The 16252-nt window shown below is 45.0% G+C and overlaps 1 protein-coding gene across 2 annotated transcripts; it reads right to left on the bottom strand.

The window, feature by feature from the left end:
* Positions 1 to 1086: 1086 nt before the first annotated feature.
* Positions 1087 to 4180, bottom strand: PFDN4 (prefoldin subunit 4). 2 transcript variants are annotated; one of them, XM_064465258.1, is made up of 4 exons: positions 3934 to 4180; positions 3000 to 3107; positions 1832 to 1975; positions 1087 to 1497 (listed from the first exon to the last, which is right to left on the bottom strand). In XM_064465258.1, exons 1-4 carry the CDS (start codon positions 3955 to 3957, stop codon positions 1366 to 1368), a joined length of 408 nt encoding a protein of 135 aa, XP_064321328.1. In that variant the 5' UTR covers positions 3958 to 4180; the 3' UTR covers positions 1087 to 1365. The 2 variants fall into 2 exon arrangements, with proteins under 2 accessions (XP_064321328.1, XP_064321329.1); XM_064465259.1 differs by lacking the exon at positions 3934 to 4180 and adding an exon at positions 3522 to 3730.
* Positions 4181 to 16252: the final 12072 nt, after the last annotated feature.

Here is a 16252-nt window from a genome sequence, read left to right as displayed (position 1 = left end):
CTGTCAAAGACAGTCTTCTCTTGCGGCTACGCTAAACCTCGTAATACAATGTTCATAAACTTGTGTGAACAACTTGGTAAGTTACAACGCTGTAATTCATAAAGAACAATGCACCGGTGAGATCCTGCTCAGGTGTGCTGAAGATCAAAGTGCAATATTGCTACCCTGTTAAAACCATAATAGAGAAACCTGTGGGGTTTTTTCACCCATGCTCACACTGTTTGAAGAAGAGATGCTACACAATTGATATGACACGTAGGTATTAATCACTTTACAAGAAATACTCATCTCAGAGTCTGATTATTGGTATTAAAAACAATGACTGTAGATTAATATTTATCCAACTGAATTCTCTGTCCACGCTGTTTTGGAAAATAGCTTTAAAAGATGATTTAAGTACTCTAAGATTTAATTTTTAGAAAGAAGTCATAGTGTGCGGGTATTTCCATGGAACAATACATTAATCAAAGCAGGCAAAAGTCCAAAAGCAAAATTACAGTGAGACAGTACATCATTTTTTTAAGAAGGTAAGGAGTCAGCAAATTAAGACATTTAAAAATTACATTCAACTCCACATAGTTCCAGGGATTGATGCTGACATAGCAACATCATCGATGGACAATTCTGACGTTAATTTAGTATATAAATCTGGATTTAGAAAATGGATTGTTCAGGAAAATCAGAAGTTAAGACTCACCATTCTGACTTACAGCATCTTTTGTGATTCCCAAACACAAAGCAGTAAATGACTCAGTAGGACTGTGGCTCCAAAAGCTTTTCTTCAATATCAAGGCGAGCTTTAAAGAGCCCTGCTTTCTCCCCTGCCAACTTGTTGCCACGCTGTGCACTGAGCTAACAGTGTTTATGCTATCTGAGCTAAGATTGAAACACAAAGGATAGATTTAGTATTTCCAGAAGGGCTGCTAAAACCAGCTAAATAATATTACAGCTGAATGTGAGATCACGCCATATATATTACAGAGAAACTTTTATCAAACAGCCATTACGGCGCCAATCAAAAATGCCCCATTTCTGTTGTTTTTATACTTAAGTATCTTGATGAGTGGAAAACAAGACCAAGGAAACTACAATATGTGCCTGACTTTATTATTTTAATACACAATGCAAATATTCCAATCTTGATGCTTTACCAGCAGTATGAAGCTAATGCTTTCCTGAACAAATAAATAACCGCAATAACCAAAATAAGAAAGCTCTTGTTAAATAGGTAGAACCCAAGACAGGAAAGTAAAGAAAAAAAAAAAAAAGAAACAGTGGTGGATTTTTTTAAAAATGTAATCAGAACAATGTTATCAAAACATTTAATAAAACAAGGAAAAGTTATATAGTATATTTAGAACACCTTTAACTGTCCTCAGCCTCAAGATTTATGTTATTTCCGAACTTTGCATAAAGCTGAACCTTCAGGTCAGATAACACCCTCTGAATTGATTCCACTCGGGATTCCAACGCTTCAATTTCTTCTTGTAAACTTTTCTGAAAAAGGAAAAAAAAAAAAACAACTAGTCACGTAAAACAGACTGAGTTCTGTTTGCCAGCAACATGTAAACAATAAAGAGGTACTTTGCCAGCTTTTTGCCAAGTCAGGCTGTAAGACTCATTACGGGGCCAAACAAAGGCTAGCGTGACTTCGTATATTGACGTCCCAGTTGTGACTTACCGGGCAGGCACATTCCCCTCCTCAAACCATACCCCAAACGCAAGCTTTAGAAAGTAAGAAGTTCAAAGGACGAACACAGCAGCCCATTCCAGAGCTCATCACACTACAGCAGCCAGGACAGTAAAGGAGCTCCCGTTCGCCCAGACAAACCTTTGCTTCTTCCAGCATCTCTTGCGTCTCTTCTTGGGAATGACTGATGAAGACATCTCCAATTTGGTAGGGTATCAGAAGGGAGTCACCATCATCGAGCATCATGATGTCATCACAAGCATCTTCCAAATTCTGAAGCTGTTTCTATTTATCAAGACATAAGAAAAGTGATCATTTCGTACCAGGTAAGGTATTTCAACATGTACATTGTCGTGCTATCAGCTGAATAATGAACTCAGTGAGTCTGCATTTTGGGCAAAAATCCTGCCTGCCAGCATGACACCAACACGTTTAATAGAACAGTTCCAGAGCTGTAATTTACGTAAGTATTAAATTCAGCACAGCTGTACCAGTAAAAATTCCTAGTCAATACTCATTATCTGTCGTGAATAGGATAATTAACTTCCTAGACAAGGGAAACACAGCAGATATAAATTTCACTAATATCTAATATGCTCTTACAGAGGATTGTTTTTAGTTTACCCATAGAACAGAAAAGAATAATAAATAAGAGGGCAAATGTTTATTACTTCATTGCAAAAGTAGGATTGTTTACAGTCCCAGCACCTTACCTCATCAATGGAACGCCAACATAAAAAGGCAACATTTTTGCAACATATGTAACAGGCAAAGTAACTATAGAAAACATTTTGTGACAGTACTCGCGTTTTTTAAAAACTCGGTAAAACTTCTGTGGAAGTGCTATGACTGCTGTTGAGGAAAGGGAATGAATACCGAAAAAGAAAATTAGAATGATGTATCCTCTTCAGCCTTGCAAAAAACCTCTGCGCTCAGAACGACAATCTCTGCCAACACGACGAAAGAAGGATGTAACGAACAACTGCCTTACTGGCTCAGGAATAAATAAATATGAACAACCTCAGGCAGGGAATTTCATGGACACTACAAACAGCCACTGTATATAGACGATGCTTCATATATGACAGCTAAGGAGTTCCAAGACCTGCACGCAGAAATATACTAGTGGCCTTTATTCCTCATGATTTCTTTTTCCACTTTAACGTTCTCTAGCTTTTTTCAAAATATCAGAAATCCCCTCTTACAACCAAAGCATTACTTACAGTCACCCACAGCCCCTATTTCCTGTGTTACAGCTGAAAATTAATTCAGGGCCATGAGGAATAAGTGATATTTGAAGCAAATATACCTTTTTCACTTCTATTTCTTCTTTCAGCTCTGTGATCCTGCTAGTATTTCTTGCAAACTTGTTAATTTTCTGTTGATCTTCAAAAGTAACGTTAACATCTTCTGCAGCCTACAAGGAGGTCAAAACAAAGACTTTGTTTCTTCCATTAACTTGAACCTCACTACAAGATTACTCTTACAAAGCTTCTGGAAAATAGCCTTACAGCCACTACATTCTGCTTATACGCTTGACTCCTCCAAACACCTCCTCAAGGCCATCAGCAATGCCCACCTGTAGCTGGGCAGAGGCCCCAGTAGCATCCCACCAAGACACCAGCCATCCACGGCATCCCAACGCCAAAGGCTGTTTCCCTGACAGCCGAACCGGGCACCGCCGCAGGGTACAGCCTAACAAGGTCGGTGTAACCCACCATCGACGCCGTTTTTATAGGGATGGGTTAGCTGGGAAGTGCTGCGGTGCTGCAGGAGCCCACCGAGCCACCAGCCATCCTCCATCCACAGGCGCTTCGAGCGGGCAGTTCACCACGAAGCGCATCAGCGCGGAGCCTCAATGTCAGTGCGGAATCATTGAATGTGCTGAGCTGGGGGCGACCCGCAGGGGCCACCGAGTCCAACTCCTGTCCCTGCACAGGACACCCCCCAAAAAAAGCACATAACCAGCTCCGTGCTTGCACGGTTGATGGCACGAGGGGCCGTTTCGGCAGAGCCAACATAACAACTCCAGGACCTTACCCCACCGACAGCAGAGCGGGGGAGGAGGGAGCTTAGGCTGGGCCTAAGGCGGAGCGGGCCCGGCGCGGCCGCGGCCTAGCGCCAGCGGCCTGGTTCGGCTGGGCCGGCGCGGGAGGCTGCAGCCGGGCCGCGCCCGCCTCGGGGGGAGCCCGCAGCGGTGGGAGAGCCCAGGGACGGGGAAACCAAGCCCCTCACGCACTCACCGCTTTCTTCATGGTGGCGGCCATGCTGGAAGGACGGGACGATTCCCCTCCCCGCAGAGGAGGAGCTGCCGGCGCGGGCAAACGACGGGGAGCGCCCGGCGGCGGCGGCCCTGCGCGGCTCGGGGCTTCTCCCGCCTCTGCCTCTCGCCGCGGCCTGGCGGGCTGGCCCGGAGGCGCCCCGGGACACACGCTGAACCCCAACCCACCCCCGCGGCGCTTGGTACGTCCTGCTTAAAGGGGAAGAGCCGTGGTTCCGCCCCTCCGCCGAGCGGAAAGGCGGGCTGTGGCCGCGGGCGGCCGGCGCGGCGGGCAGGTGGCGCCACGAGACGGGGCTTCGGGGCTCCTCCGGTGCCCGCCGCCCTCCCGGTGCCCCGGCCGCACGCCCCCGGGCAGCCTCCCCGAGGGCGGGAGGGGCTCCCCCGAGCCCCCCCCCGAGCCCCCGCCAGCAGAACCAGCCGCCTTTCTGGAAGCGGCTGTGGAAGGGGCCTTCGAGGTCAGCTCGTTGCGGAGGGTCTTTTTAATTTTTATTTTTTTTTTTAAGCAAAAATAAATATTTTTTTTCTGAAAAGCCTGATTGACAGTTTCTAAACAGAAACGCGGATAGCTGTATAATTGCCTCCGCATGCTTAAGTTTATTTAGCTTCTTGCAGCTACAAAACAAACAGAAGAAGAAAGGACCCGGGTTATTGTAGCCCTCGGCAGCTGCGGGGGAGAGGTGGGCGGTGGGTGCGAGGCCCCGCGTCCCAAGGCCGGGGCCCTCCGTGGATGGGCGTTTGTCAACGCCAAGGCTCAAATCGGGCAGGGTTTCTGGAGGCATCGAGGCAGGCCGAGGCTCCTCGAGACTGCGACCGGCTCCTCCGTGGGTCTGCCAAGACCTTCCCGGAGAACGGTCAGCCCCTGCGGTACCCACGAGCCTTCGGAAATTTGGATACACCTCAGCTCCAAAGGTTTCTGAGCTGTTGTGGCAGTGTCAGGAGGGGACGGCAATGAGTCTGCGGTGTAAGATTCGGAAAGGTGTTTGTAAATATCTTCAGGTGTTTTGCTGTGATTCACCTTTCTGCTGTGCCCTCCTGGGAGCTGCAGTTGAAAGTCGTTAGCATGAGACCAAAGTACCCAGGTACAGAGAGCCCAGGGCCCTGGACGGCGTGCTTCTAAAGTGTCAGGCTTTGGAAAGGAATTTGGAAAGCTGGCTTAGAGTCTGCAGCTCACTGAGCAGTGTCTGGGGAGAGTCTGGATCTCCAGAAAGACAACCAGACAGTGCTGTGACCGAGGAGCTGTCTCGGGTCAGCACATTTTGGTCCCAGGCAGCCAAAACTGCTGAACCTTTTCTCAGAGCTGCCGAGAATCGCCCACACCAGTTTGGAGTCCAAAGATCAAAACTGTTTCCTGAAGGCAAAATTTAGAACCTTTCTTTCTCAAGCTATGCTTTAAAAAGCCTAATACCCTGACTGCACGCAATGGTCTTGTTCTTCAGACGCTTGAGCGTGGTATGGGATGCTGCTGTACGCTTCCCTACTGTCTGATGGGTATTCACATCTCCCACCCCCCTCCTAATGCCTCAACCATAAATAACTCCGTGTGTTATGTTATCCAACACAGTTTTAATGAAAAATATAGGAACGATCAATGGGACGGAGTGCTAGCGTTTGATTTTGGTAGAACCACTCGTTGCTGAGGGAGAATCCAGTCCTGCAGCTGCAGGAGAGTCCTTGTTCCACGATAGCTCATAAAAGTCCATCCCAAAGGAGATCCGTGGAGAACAATAGAAGACAACACCCAGCAGAAGAATGGGTATATCTTTTAAAAGTTTCCGGTTAATTTCCTGCAATTAGGCCTTACTAGGAAGAGCTGAAATATGGCATGCTCCGTTTGAGTCTTAGCACATACACTCACATCGTTCTCTCTCAGCCTTGGCTTTGCCCATCATAGATGGGAACAGTGGCCCTACTGCCTGTGAGAATGAAAAGTTTGGGGTCCTTCCTTATTACTTATAGAGACAGAGCTTACACCAACGGCATTCAGCTTCACTTCATGGTAGAGCTGCTTTGGGAGCTCTCCTTCAGTAACTGCTCTTTTGCTGAATAAATGTAAGAAAGTCACAACTACTTGTGGGAAAGATTGGGGTGGGATTCTAACTTAAAAATCAGTTGAGGGAAAAAATTTTAGAACTATCAAAGGATTCTGTAATGGATATTTACTGTATGAAAAAGTTCTGTTTGTTTTCAGTTCAGAATGACTGCTCATTTCAAAAATCCTGTTACAAACGAGTAGAAAAAAACAAAATAGGGAAGAAAATATTTTGAGTGGCCCTCAAGATGACTGTTACATTTTATTTTGGTGCATAATTTTGACTTGTTTCCCACAGAGGGAAAATATTCATCACAAAAGTTCTCCCTGGAGAATTATGTTGTTACTAACTTACGTAAGAACATAATCCTAAGTCTCTCTCAGAGAACAAACTCCTCTCTCTGGCTGTTCTCCTACTCTTCCCTAAGTCAGCTGTCTTCTCTCGTCTTAAAGATCCTACTATGAAAGGATGTAGTCTAAAGCATGGTTATTTCCGCGGGTGGATAAACTGAATGATACATGTTAGGTCTGAGCCAATGTAATTTCCTTCAAGAGAAAAGGAGTGGATTTCGTAAGAATTTAATGACTTGAAGGCTTTGAAAATATCTCTTTTTCTCCCACATGCTTAGGCAAGATTTGTGGTGTGAGCATGTTGCCAAGAGTAACTTACTGTAGACCTTTCTTATGTAAATAAAAGTGAAAACAGTGCACGAGTGCAAACATCTAGTGGTGGAGTAAGATAAACTCATTGAACTTGGTGACCTCATTTCTCTTTCAGTTGCATAAAAGGACTTGCTCTTTCTTGTACTGGTCCTTGTTGTTGTGAGTGTGGTTAGCTTCACCTTGCACTTGGTGGGATCCCTTCCATGGTGTGTATAACCCCCACGCCCTTCATCTTACGTCTCCTCTGTGGTTCTTTTTCACATTTTCATGTTACTTGCTGTAGCCTTTTGCAATACAGCTCAGAAGGAGTCTTCCCGTGCTCTTTGCTGCCTAAGTGAGTTGTTTTGAATTACCAAACTCTTTACCCTTTCCCTGAAGTTACACAGAGCTCTTTGTCAGTCTTTGAGCGTCTTGAAACACCCACACATCAACAGTGTTTGTTAATACAAGATACATTAGAAATGGAGAAAACTTAATGGAGACCAAGTGGTTGGTTTATCTAGATTTAGCCTTTCTGAAGTGGATTGCTATTAGCAAAAGCCGCACAAAGTTGTTCTGTTTTAATTGCGCCACTGTACTAAAGGGGTACAGCTTCTGTAGCGTGCAGATGCAGAGCTAGCAGTAGCATGGTATTGCCAATACTAGACAGCGTGATTTGTTGTGGTATAAAGGTCCTTGTGTCAGAAAGCCTGTGTCTGGCCTTCTCGTACCCGCATTGCAGGGGGAATGGGCGTTGAAGAAGAAAAATCCCCTTCTAATGGTGGTGTTCTTCTCCAGAAAGACATGCCAGCTCTTAATGATACAAGTCTTAAGTATTTATAGGACAAATCCTCCTTAGTTTTTCATTCTTTTGTGGTCTGGGAAAGGGAAGGCAGATTTTCTCAGATTTCTAACCGTGTTCTTTCAAAGAAAGAAAATTCCTCCTGTTAGTCAAAAGCAACATCACCGTTTCATCATTCAATCATAGAATCATAGAATCACTAAGGTTGGAAAAGACCTCTAGGATCATCAAATCCAACTGCCAACGCAACACCCCCAGGCCTCCTAAACCATGTCCCCAGGGGCCACGTCTACACGGTGTTTGAACCCCCCAGGGACGGTGACTCCCCCACCTCTCTGGGCAGCCTGTGCCAGGGCCTGACCCCTCTGGCAGGGAAGGCATTTTCGCTAATCTCCAATCTAAACCTCCCTGATGCAGCTCGAGGCCATCACTAGTAACTTGGGAGCAGAGACCAGCCCCCCCTCACTCCAGCCCCTCTCAGGCAGCTGCAGAGAGCGAGAAGGGCTCCCCTCAGCCCCCTCTTCTCCAGGCTAAACCCCCCCAGCTCCCTCAACCTCTCCTTGTAAGACCTGCTCTCCAGACCCTTTACCGGCTTCGTTGCCCTTCGTTCAAGCCCTTGTCTATGTTCATATATATCCAGCATTAGGGTTATTAAATCGCGTTAGCCCCTTTCTGCAAGCCATCCCCATAAACTTCACCCTCCGTGAGGTGAACTCTTTTCCCTCACTGTAGTGCTTTGCAGATAGTTCTGCAGCATCAGCTGGACCCATGAAGCCAAGGGGAGTTTCTGCTGGCTTTTTGTGCCTGAAATGGAAGCTGGAGATTCCCCTTTGCTGGGAAATCCCTCCATGGTTAAGCAAAGTAGGAGACCTGACTCCACCTTTATGGACAGGGTATTCTGTAAACGTAGTGCCTTATAATCCCATGCTTCTGTCCCAGCAGAACAGTTGTTGCTGGTTTTATTTAAAATAAAAGGTAAGAGCTATCCCTGCAACCCTGCCCTTCCTCACCACTACGTGGCATCTCAGTATCAGCAGGGAATATACCAGGGTCCAAAACATCAGCTACATGTTTCTGTTACTCCACAATCCATCCTGGTCCAGAAATGTTTCTAGCGGTGGAACAAGTCTCAGTTTACCGGGACCATTTCGCGACTGGAAGTGTCTCTACAGGGCCTAGAACTGCGGCATCGCCGCTCTTGCTCTTTTTTTACTTTTGTCGTTGATCTGCAATAAGAACCGCTCACAAACTCCCTGAAATCAGGTCTGCAGTTACACCTGTACAGGGAGAAATCATTTCCTGTCTAAGAGCAGCACTGCCAGGGCCAGTTACAAAAGCCTGTATGTTATTTTTTGAAAAAATACACATAAGGAGGACTAGAGTCCTGTTCCCTCCTTAACCGTCACCCTGCTGCATTCTTTCATCTTGAAGCATTATAAATGTATTTGCCACTGAGTCCGGAGGCTGGTTGTAAACTCACAGCAGGTCTGCCGTTAACAGGCCCTCTCTGTAGTGTTACTCAGCATTTTGTAACCTGCACAAGTTTTTATGTTCTTTTTCTTTTTTTTTTGGTGGGGGGAGTGTTGGCAGAATCTCAACGGGGTTTGGGAGAAGAGTTTTCCTCGGGGAGGTACCAGATGTGCTCATTTGATACTTTACCAAATAGATATATTAAATATTTTCCCAAGGGCAATAGTTGCATTCAGTAGTCATACATCTGAGGAAACTAAACTCTTCCCTAGAGAGGTCTGTGGCCAGGCATTTGAACTGAAATAAACAGCAGATTTCAGGCAAAGGCTTTATCTGATGAACTACTGATGCAATCTGCTCTAATCCCTCCGAAAGCAATGAATAGGAGTAACCAGGATGTGGCCCAGAGGGTATTGAGTTCAGCAAAGCATAGCCCAAGTGCCTTTTGGCTGACTAATGGTAACGGGAGATGGAGTTTTCATATTCTCTTATGGCTCTAATGAGGACAACAGAAGCAAAATGCACGGAGTTCACAGCGATTTGCTAGTTAAAGTTCAAACTCATTTCTTTGTGGTTTTAAAGAACTGCTGCTGGATTAATAGTACCTTTTACATATCTGTTAGAACTTTCATCAGAAAATATTGTAAAGGCCATGGGCAAGGACTGTTTCACACACCCCCTCCCTGGGATGAAACACAGCAGTGCTCCCTAATAATTACTAAAAAATATTTAAAATCTCCCTTCTATTTGCCGTTTCTGGGAAATTTACAGACCAGATGTTATTACCAAACTGTTCTCATGGGCAAGATGATGATAATAATAATAACCAGCACTCCTCCACTCTGAACACCTGCAAATGGCCGGGGTGGTGTGCATTGTTCAGAAGGCATTCGCTGCAAACGGCGGAGAAGCTACAAACAGCTGGTTGGGGCTCTGAGCTCTGCACCGGCTCAGCGGGGAGACACCGCTTACTTAGTCACTAACTTAACCTCCGAAACCATCTCTCTCGTGTATTGGCAAGAGTTCAAGATGCTAACCCCATGAGAGCATCACCTATTAGCCTGGTATTTCAGGGGAATTTAGAGACCAGATATTAATATCTGTGAAGCTCTAATTCTAGAAATATAACACAGTATAATACAAAAATAACATGAAAGACTATATTTGCATAATTATGCTGTATGAGATTTTATTACAACATGTCAGGGCAGGAACAATAAGATAAATATTTATTATTCTATGATAAACGTAAGAAAAATGTACAAAAGCAGTATCGTTTTTGTCTTCTCATTGACAAACTGGCTGGTAGCGTCTCACAGAAATAGAGCCTTCAAAATTTTGCAAGTAGCAAGTATCTGTTTGCTTTCAAAGGAGTTGGTATGAGGTCAGTTTTACCTCAGCAGAAGCACATCCATCAGACCAGAAGTAATCTGTACCAACATTACAGGCTTAATCAACAAATCCAGTAAATTTAATGAGTTTGAGTCTGGTTCAAGTGTTTGTATAACCAGCTTTAGCAAATTCTCTCAAGAAGTCATATAACAGCTATTTCTCCAGGCAATTAAGACAGTCACACAACAACTAAAATCTTCAGATTCATAAAAGTAGATCTTTATTTTAAATTTCAAGTGTTGAGTTAAAGGGATACTCAACTCTTCCTGCTTCTGAAAGCTCTCCTTGCTTTTGGCAAACAGTTTTTTGCCACTTACTTACATTGTAGAGTTATTAATACCACTAAAACTGAAAACATTTTCATAATTTTTCAGTACCGTAACACAAGTGCTACTCTGCGTGTTAACTGCCGGGGAACAAGGCAACTGCACACGTAAAATGTCTCAGCAGAAGGTTGAAAGTATAATTGTGCATAAAAATTAATATACACGATCGCTCTTAAGTACACTGTTTCTGTAAGCAGAGCTAAAATCAAGATTAATTTCCCAATGGGGAAAAATCACCAAGAGTTACTGTCTCAGGACGCGGATAGCTGCATACTTTCATGGTGGCAGAGATGCAAGTTGTTAGGGGTTTTTACAGCTGGAAACATAAATAAAGGCACCTACATAATTTAGATGCCTTTTTGATATGGGATGCCTGCGGTTCTATGTTTCGAACTCTGTAGAGACCTAACGCTCCGTGTCTCCATGGGATACGGCAAATTTTAACCGACTCCTTTGGCCTGAATCTCGGGCATAACTCGACCACCCAAATGCTTCTTTAGACTTTAGGTGGAATCTTTCACAGTCCCTCCTAATAATTCCCAGGACCCTTCTGCCCGCTGTACCTTTAGGATCAGTTAATAAAGATATAGATATCTAGACGTTGCGTATATACACGGACCGTCTGCAGGCCTAAGCTGAAGTGGATGCAAGCTGGCCTGATTTGCAGATACATCACCTGAAGTCCCTGACACCCACCACAAAAATAAAGGAGTTTAATGGTAATTTATGGAATCTATATAATGATAAACCTTTGTTGATACTGCTAAGCTAAAATGCTTCAGTAAAGACTAGATCTAAAGGCACAATGCTTACGTGTCATGGATCATTAGGCATCATAAAAGAGGCTAGGTCACCCTGTTCAAGTGGCGAGGGAAATACTATTTGCATTATACTTTTTGTGTCCTCTAAGACTTTCTTTGCATAACATCGTGTTACGCTGATAACATCAGCAATAAATTGACACTTAGATTTTTACAGTCATAAACGTACATAACTCTTTTGCAAGTAAATAACCAAATTGCATCCTTAAAATACAGTTAGATTGTACATTAAGCCTGTCAGTAATTGCAGAACAGAGAAGGCCAGGGTGGGCATCACCGGGAAAAAGATGGGTTGCGGACATCTGGGACAAACAAGGCTGTCCTGCTTAGTATGATGGTATCCCCCCGCAATTGTTGTGCAATCACAAAATCATGATGTCAGTAGGTACTTCTGAGCCATCCTGAGGGATTCAGTTCACATTCAGTGTCCCCCTGAAAGAGCTGAAGACTAGTAAGGAGAACCCAGGACTTCCAGCATCGCCTGCCACGGCACAGTCTCCACAAGTGAGATTCCTACCTCCTGAACGTCAACCATACGCTTTCAAAAATGAAATATTCTGACAGATTCCTAAGTGCTGCTGGTTTTCAACCAAATGTGCCTTCCACAGCGCTGTGTGGAAGGTGAAGAAAGCTTCTGGACTTCTGTCAGTTCTGTTCAAAGAGGAAAATTCAGCCTGGGACAGTAACTCGTTCTCACAGCATCCTAAATCCTTTGCTACAATGACTCCCTTCCCTGCTCTGGGAGGACAAGGTTGCTAAAAGAGACAAGAAACTGCAGAAGCCCAGAAAGCGGCTCTGGTTATCGGGAGAAAGGGAAGAGCCAGTCACGTCCTGAGTATTTCCAAGCTGACTGTCAGAACATCTTGTCATGGACCTCAGGTTCTTGGTCTGTGCCTACCACTTTCTCCCTGGCTTATCCCCGGTAAGCCTAACCTCTCTAGAGATTGCAGCATGTGTGGCGCACTGCTTTTTCCATGAGAAGCAGATAATAAATTTTTATTCACAGAAAAGATGGCTCAACTTTTTTTTTAAGTAAACATTAACTATGCTTAATTTAAGAAAAGAAATCTCTTAATTTTCTTGAACCGTGTACTTACTTAATTAGAGACTCCTTCAGTAGTTGCATGTCGCAATGTTTATTGCAGAGGTAGATATCTGAAACAGGTCATGGCCAGCTAGAAGATTCCTTGGCTGGTGGAGTTTGAGCTGTTCATCTACCATTCTGTTTTACTAGATCCCTCTCTAAGGATTACCTTGGTCTTAGTTTGCTCGTCAGACCTTTGTTTCCACACTGCTACTGGCATCTTGTAGGAGTGTAACCGTCCAGTGTGCAGTGAGATCGGAAGGGTTTAGTGTTAAAAAGCTAGTGTTTGAGTAGAAATATTATAAAGATTTCTTTTGCTTTCATTTTACAGTGAGTGTCTGTGTAATGACTTTGAGATCTCACTTTTCAAACGCATTTCAGTTTCTCTTCTGTAGCACGGGAATTACTGTACTTTCCCATTTCCTAAGCTGAGGCTGAATCCATCAATATTTACAAAACTCTCATATCCTCAGCTGGAAAGAGACATAGAATTGAAAGTGTATAAACAAACATGAGCAAAAACCTGGAATAACAACCTTGTGTTTTGACACTAGAGTTTACAAGTTGCATTTTGTCTTCCCCAGCATTGTGAAATACCTTGCCTGCGACTGAGATTCTCCCTGGGCAGTCGACCCATCCTCCTACACTGCAGTATTTTAGAAAACGCAGGAGACTTCACAAGCATTTTAGGGCCAAAATAGCAAAAAGTTTTTTCCAACGAGGAGACAGAGTAGAGGTCAGGAGAGAGGAATTGCGTAATATGTCACAAAACAAAGCTCCTGCAATTACAGGTATTAAGAATCCACTGCCAACCTCAAGCTCTTTCCCACTGAGGGGTTATTTTGGTAATATTTCATGTATTTGGAACATGCTATATGAAAAGCACTCAGTTCCCTTTCATGAGCTCAATGCTTTTGGTATGGTTTACAGTATCTCAGCAGTTCAGCTGTCGTGTTTCAGTGAGGTTTCCAAGCACACCTCAGTCTCTTAAATCCCAGTGAGGATGGGATTTCCAAGCTTTGTTTAAAGAATATGTTACTGTTGTTTCCCAGGAGGCAGGACTAGCAATTACTTCTGCTTAGGAAGCAGCTCCAAAACTTGGACTTCAGGTGCTGATTAAATATTTCGGTGAGGAAAAATATATGCTGTGATACAGCCTTTCTGTGCCTCTACGACAGTCCCTGTCAGATCTTCTACAGACGCATCACACCGGCAGATCATTTTTCAAGGAACGTTCTCTCCTGACACCTGAGACTGCAGAAATCAATACACTTTTTTTTCTATAGCAAAAGAGAAGCATAGAAAAATACATATTGTAACCTATTTAGTTTTGATCTTCAGATATTTTCTGGTCTTTGACCTGAAAATACTCCTTGCCATAGGGTAGAAGGGAATGACTCTGTTGTCATTAGCTGTTAAAATTATTAGAAAATATTGGGACATAGAGAAAAGCTGTGGGACAGCGGTGACATCTTCACTGTTACAGGTGCCGCAGTGGAGCGGTACTCCTGGGAGGATATGCCCCCAAAATCCAGTTCAGGAACCCTGTAACTAGCGTCGTTTTACTCGTAAGGTAACCCTCGATATGTTCTAAAGGTCACAAGAAAAGATCTTGCTGAAAATTAAAGGCTTGTTTTTGAGATCTCTTAAAAGGGAGGGGAGGAAGAAGTGAAGGCTGAAAATGCCCTTAGAACTGCTTTTTACCAGAAATTGAGGCAATCATTAGCTCTCTCAGCTCCAGCCCCAGCTGAGCTACAAATACACTAGCTTCCCTGCCAGAGAGTTACATCACGACCACAGAAGTTAAATAAAACCTTTTCCATTCTGTAATTTAAAAACAGCTTAATAGAGGAGATTTCGTATTAACAGGGTGGTTTCTTCCCCATAGCAGCGCCGAACATGGAAAAATTGACCTGTGCCCAGTTTAGCCTTGACTTGCCTATTCCAGACTCTTCTAAAGAGATCGTTTCACAGGCACCAAGCTGTGACCCTTCAAATGAGTTCATTTTAATTCCTTAAATAGACAGGTGTCCACAGGGCATGCGAGTTGTCTCTTCTTGTCTGGTTTCTCAGAAGAACTTATCACTGAATGAAGCCCGAGCTGCTCTCGGTCTACAAGGACAGCAAGATGTGTTTTCAGTAGGACTGGTTCAAAGAACACAAATCACAAGAATATCAACTTGTTGTGGTGTTTCCCTAAAAAAAAAAAAAAATAAATTTGCAAACCTTTGAGCCAGCTTTAATTTTAAAGCCCACCTAGAAAGCGCTCTGATCTTGTGGCCCTCGTGGTGTGATCCCATAGAAGAAAACCACTGAAATAGAGGGGCAGGGTTGGGAAGGACGTATAAAAAATCACAGAAAGAGCCTGCGCTGAGATGTCACGCTTTTGTACCTTTTTCTCCGTAATGACCACTGCGACCTTGGTCCCTTTATTGTTATTGATTTGACTTTGAGACGTGTGCCTTTCTGGGTTTCAGGTTCTGTGTCAAACCCATCTTCTGATTATTCCCCAGCTTCTGCCCTTGTCTAACACACCCATCTATCTGCACGCTCTGCATCTACCGTCAGACACTTAAATAAAGGGGATTAAGAGCTGAGTCACAAAACGCAACTTGGGGAAGATGAAAAAAGGTGGCGTGGGGTGGGAGAAAATCAAGTCCTCACTGTAGTTACCTGTCTTTCCTGGAAATCCTCCTGTTTACAGGTAGCTTTTTGTCTCACAGCAAGATCCCCAGCCTTTCTGACTTCTCTTGCAAGGAGAGGACAGAGTGCTAAGCGCCCAGGTGACCCGAGCTGCTTTATCTGGGCTAGCACCTCTCCTGCCTTCGCTTAGCACGAAAACCTTTGGCTCTCTGAGGGTTACTGCTCAGCTTCCGATTAAAAGGCTCATGGCAATAACTGATTTTTGTCAGATTTTAATGGCTGCCAACACTAACAGCGAAGGGAATTTTGCCTTCTCAGATGGTGCACTCACATGCCCTTTTCATACATAGGTGGTTAGTCAGCGAGATAGGGTAAGAGCAGTCCACCCACCAAAACTTGTTATTCCTCAGCTCCCTGGATTTGTTATTCCGTCATTTCAAAGTGCAAATACTGAAGGAAGACTGAGCTATTTGGCCACCTGTGCATCGCAGTATGAACACCACAAACCCCCCTACTCACACACTTCATGCAGATGTGCCCTGGCTGCCTCACCCCCCTTAAGAAGCTGAATTTAAAAAAAAAAAAAAAGAAAAGAAAAAAAAAAGAGATTAATTGCTTTATGAGACAGTTCACACGAATGCCAGGCACCTTTGCCAAGGAGTGGGTGCTGCTCAGGGAGCTCCAGGGTAGGGGGGGACCAGGACCACTGGGAGCCCCCAGGGAAGCTCCGCGGCAGGGGGGACCCAGGACCACCGAGATTCTCCAGAGCAGGGGGGACCCGGGACCACGGGGGAGCTCCGGGGCAGGGAAGACCGAGACCACCGGGAGCCCCCAGGGAAGCTCCGAGGCAGGGGGGGGACAGAGACCACAGGGATGCTCTGAGCAGGGGAGACCGGGACCACCGAGATGCTCCCGGGTAGCTCCGGGGCAGGGGAGGACCGGGACTACCGGGGAGTCCCGGGGAGCTCCGGGTCAGGGCGGGACCCGGGACCACCGGGAGCCCCCGGGATGCTCCGGGTCAGGGCGGGACCCGGGACCACCGGGAGCCCCCGGGACCACCGGGAGCCCCCGG

The sequence above is a fragment of the Phalacrocorax carbo genome, chromosome 14 (genome assembly GCF_963921805.1).
Source record: "Phalacrocorax carbo chromosome 14, bPhaCar2.1, whole genome shotgun sequence".
NCBI lineage: Eukaryota > Metazoa > Chordata > Aves > Suliformes > Phalacrocoracidae > Phalacrocorax > Phalacrocorax carbo.
Note: the sequence above shows the minus strand (reverse complement) of the source record. Positions and strands in the feature narration are given on the sequence as shown.

What these genes read in the sequence shown, in the direction of transcription:
- PFDN4 (XM_064465258.1), bottom strand. Translation starts at nt 3,957, where the DNA reads ATGGCCGCCACCATGAAGAAAGCG. An exon ending in CCGCCACCATGAAGAAAGCG is followed by an intron (nt 3,108 to 3,933) that starts GTGAGTGCGTGA and finishes ACCTCCTTGTAG; the next exon opens with GCTGCAGAAGATGTTAACGT. An exon ending in AAGAAATAGAAGTGAAAAAG is followed by an intron (nt 1,976 to 2,999) that starts GTATATTTGCTT and finishes CTTGATAAATAG; the next exon opens with AAACAGCTTCAGAATTTGGA.